The sequence below is a fragment of the Bison bison genome, unplaced genomic scaffold (assembly GCF_000754665.1).
Source record: "Bison bison bison isolate TAMUID 2011002044 unplaced genomic scaffold, Bison_UMD1.0 scf7180017846162, whole genome shotgun sequence".
Lineage (NCBI taxonomy): Eukaryota > Metazoa > Chordata > Mammalia > Artiodactyla > Bovidae > Bison > Bison bison.
In genome coordinates, this window is record NW_011476735.1 from 31,615 (window position 1) to 33,787 (window position 2,173).

A 2,173-nucleotide genomic window follows, 5' to 3' on the forward strand; every position below is an offset into this window, starting at 1 on the left:
CCTTGGGTTTTTCCGGCCGCGGACACGGTCAGCACGGGGATGCTGCCGCAGCTGCGACACCACAGCCTTTCGTGCTTGGAGCCCAAACCCCAGGCCATGGAGGACGCTGGGGGCTCCGGCATCCTCCAAGAATGCTGCTCAGGCACGAGCAGTGACCAGGGAGGGGCGCCGACGCAACCCCCACCTCACTTACTGCTTCGTAACTTATCTGCAGTGTCCGAAGGTGCCTGTCCCCCAGACTCTCTCCGTGGGCTGTGAAGTCAGCGCTGGGGCTCCCCGTCGGGGAGATGCGAGAGTCGGAGTCGCTCAGCGTCCATGGGGGCAGAGACTCGGGCCCCACCAGCTCCGACGGGTTGGAGAAAAAGGAGACGTACGTGCTGCAGGGCGACGTGCTGGCGGCCACCCTGGAGGAGTGCGTCTGCTCCATGGCGGACGGCAGGTAGGCCCCGTTCCACCCATCCTCCTCGTCCTCATCCTCGTCCAGGAGGTCGCCAGCCCCCGTTGGGTCTTCAAAAAATGGCTGCTGATATTCCAGGCCATAGCCCACAGTCTGGGAAGCTGGGGAGGTGCGGTCGAGTCCCAGCGAGTGCCTCGTGGCTTCCTACAGAAGGCGGGGAAGTGATGCTTAGACTGGGGCCGTTGCAGGCCGTCCCTCCCAGACGTCTGCTGCTGGCACAGAGAGAGAGGAGCCTGGTGGGCCTGAACTCCTCACTGCCCCGCTTCGTCCCTTGTCCCGCGCGCCTCAGGAGAGACGTCCGGAGGGCTTCCAGGGTCGCTGCGAACGCGGCCTCAGGCATACCTGTGAGTAAACTCTGCTGTCGGTGTCCTCTTTCGACAGGCTCAGGTTCTTGGTCTTCAAAAACTCTTTAAAGGAGAACGGGTTTGCCGCTTCCAGATCTCCAAGTTTATCATCTGAAAGACACCAAGTGTCACACAGGAGAAAGCCTCTCGAAGGCCCTCAGAGGGAGCTCCTATTCCCTGCCCTCGCCTGAACGCGACCCCACCTACACTGGGAATGCTCATGTCCTTTCCGTCACCGGGAGATGACCAGCTGCCTGACAGGACGGGCGACTGGGGCGTCCGAGAGCCTGGTTCCCGCCCCGCCCCGCGCCCCCTGTGCCTTGTTGCCGTCGGGCTCCACGTGGGGAGCGCGGAGGCGCCTGTGGCCCGCCTCCCAGCCAGAGGCTTCAGGAACAGCCTCTTCCCGCCTCACCTCAGCTTTCCCTTCTCTCTCCACTCCCTGGGGACCCAGGCAGCCACACCGCAGCCCTTTCAGCCCACCGATGACGCCCAGCCCAGTTGCCAGTCCTGTGTGAAGTTGGCTCCTGTGACTTCAGCTCCACCCCCGTCTCTTCAGACCCCTCAGGCGTGACTTCCCTCCTGCCCTGCGCCCTCCTTCCCTCCACCTGACGGTGAAGATCAGATCTGTGGGGCTCTACTCCCACTGGCTTTTCCGGGCTCCAGGTATACTAGTTATACGCTGTAAGATCTACAGCCCCACCCCTGGGCATGTGCCTGGCACGTGGAGACACGGATGGAGAGAAAAACAAAGGATTACCGAACTACTCTACCTCCAAAGTGTGTGTTCTGAGCGCCTGGTGCACCTTGCTTAGCACACTTCCCCTTTCCATAGCCAAAATCTGCAGAGAGACACCATCACCCCACTGTGACCACACGAGTGCTCTGTGACCCCAGCTTTCTCTGACAGGGGGTCTCTAGTGCAGCGGTTTCTCACAGCCTGGAGGACGTTTAAAGCTCACGCCCATGGGCTCCTGCCTCTGGACATGGGCTGCTGCCATGGCCTTGGCATCTGTGATTCTGAAATACCTCCCAATAGGTTTGACGCCCAGTGGGGCAGATCTTGTGGTACCCCCTGAACGCCCACAAGGGTGGTCAATGGCTCTCAGACCCCGACAGAACCACCTAAACGCCCCCGAATACCCTGAAGGCCAAGCAGTGTTAGCCGCCTGGGGAGAATTAGGAGGAACTAAAGCTGGCCTCCGCCTAGCTGCAGGGGACCAAGGAATGGGAAGCCTGGTCTGCTGAAGGCTCCCTTATCCTTCCCACCTCGAAGAAAGACAGGGTTTTCTGTGCTCACCCTGGGCCTACCTCTAAGCCAACATTTACTGCGGTCTACCGGAACTGTCTGGCGGGGCGGGGGCGGGGGCGGGGG

General features: G+C 61.4%; 2 protein-coding genes across 2 annotated transcripts in view; one reads left to right on the forward strand and one right to left on the reverse strand.

The window, feature by feature from the left end:
• Positions 1-1,656, reverse strand: part of SDCCAG3 (serologically defined colon cancer antigen 3) — a gene marked incomplete at its 5' end in the record, with an annotated part of 5,220 nt that extends 3,564 nt beyond the window's left edge. The window contains 3 exons of the mRNA XM_010838753.1: positions 194-601; positions 800-912; positions 1,572-1,656. Coding sequence (XP_010837055.1) covers positions 194-601; positions 800-912; positions 1,572-1,656 — 606 coding nt within the window. The remainder of the gene's footprint in view (positions 1-193; positions 602-799; positions 913-1,571) is intronic.
• Positions 1,657-1,764: 108 nt separating this feature from the next.
• The window catches only part of PMPCA (peptidase (mitochondrial processing) alpha), a 10,968-nt gene continuing 10,559 nt past the window's right edge, over positions 1,765-2,173 (forward strand). Inside the window, exon 1 of the mRNA XM_010838763.1 lies at positions 1,765-1,837. Coding sequence (XP_010837065.1) covers positions 1,765-1,837 — 73 coding nt within the window. The remainder of the gene's footprint in view (positions 1,838-2,173) is intronic.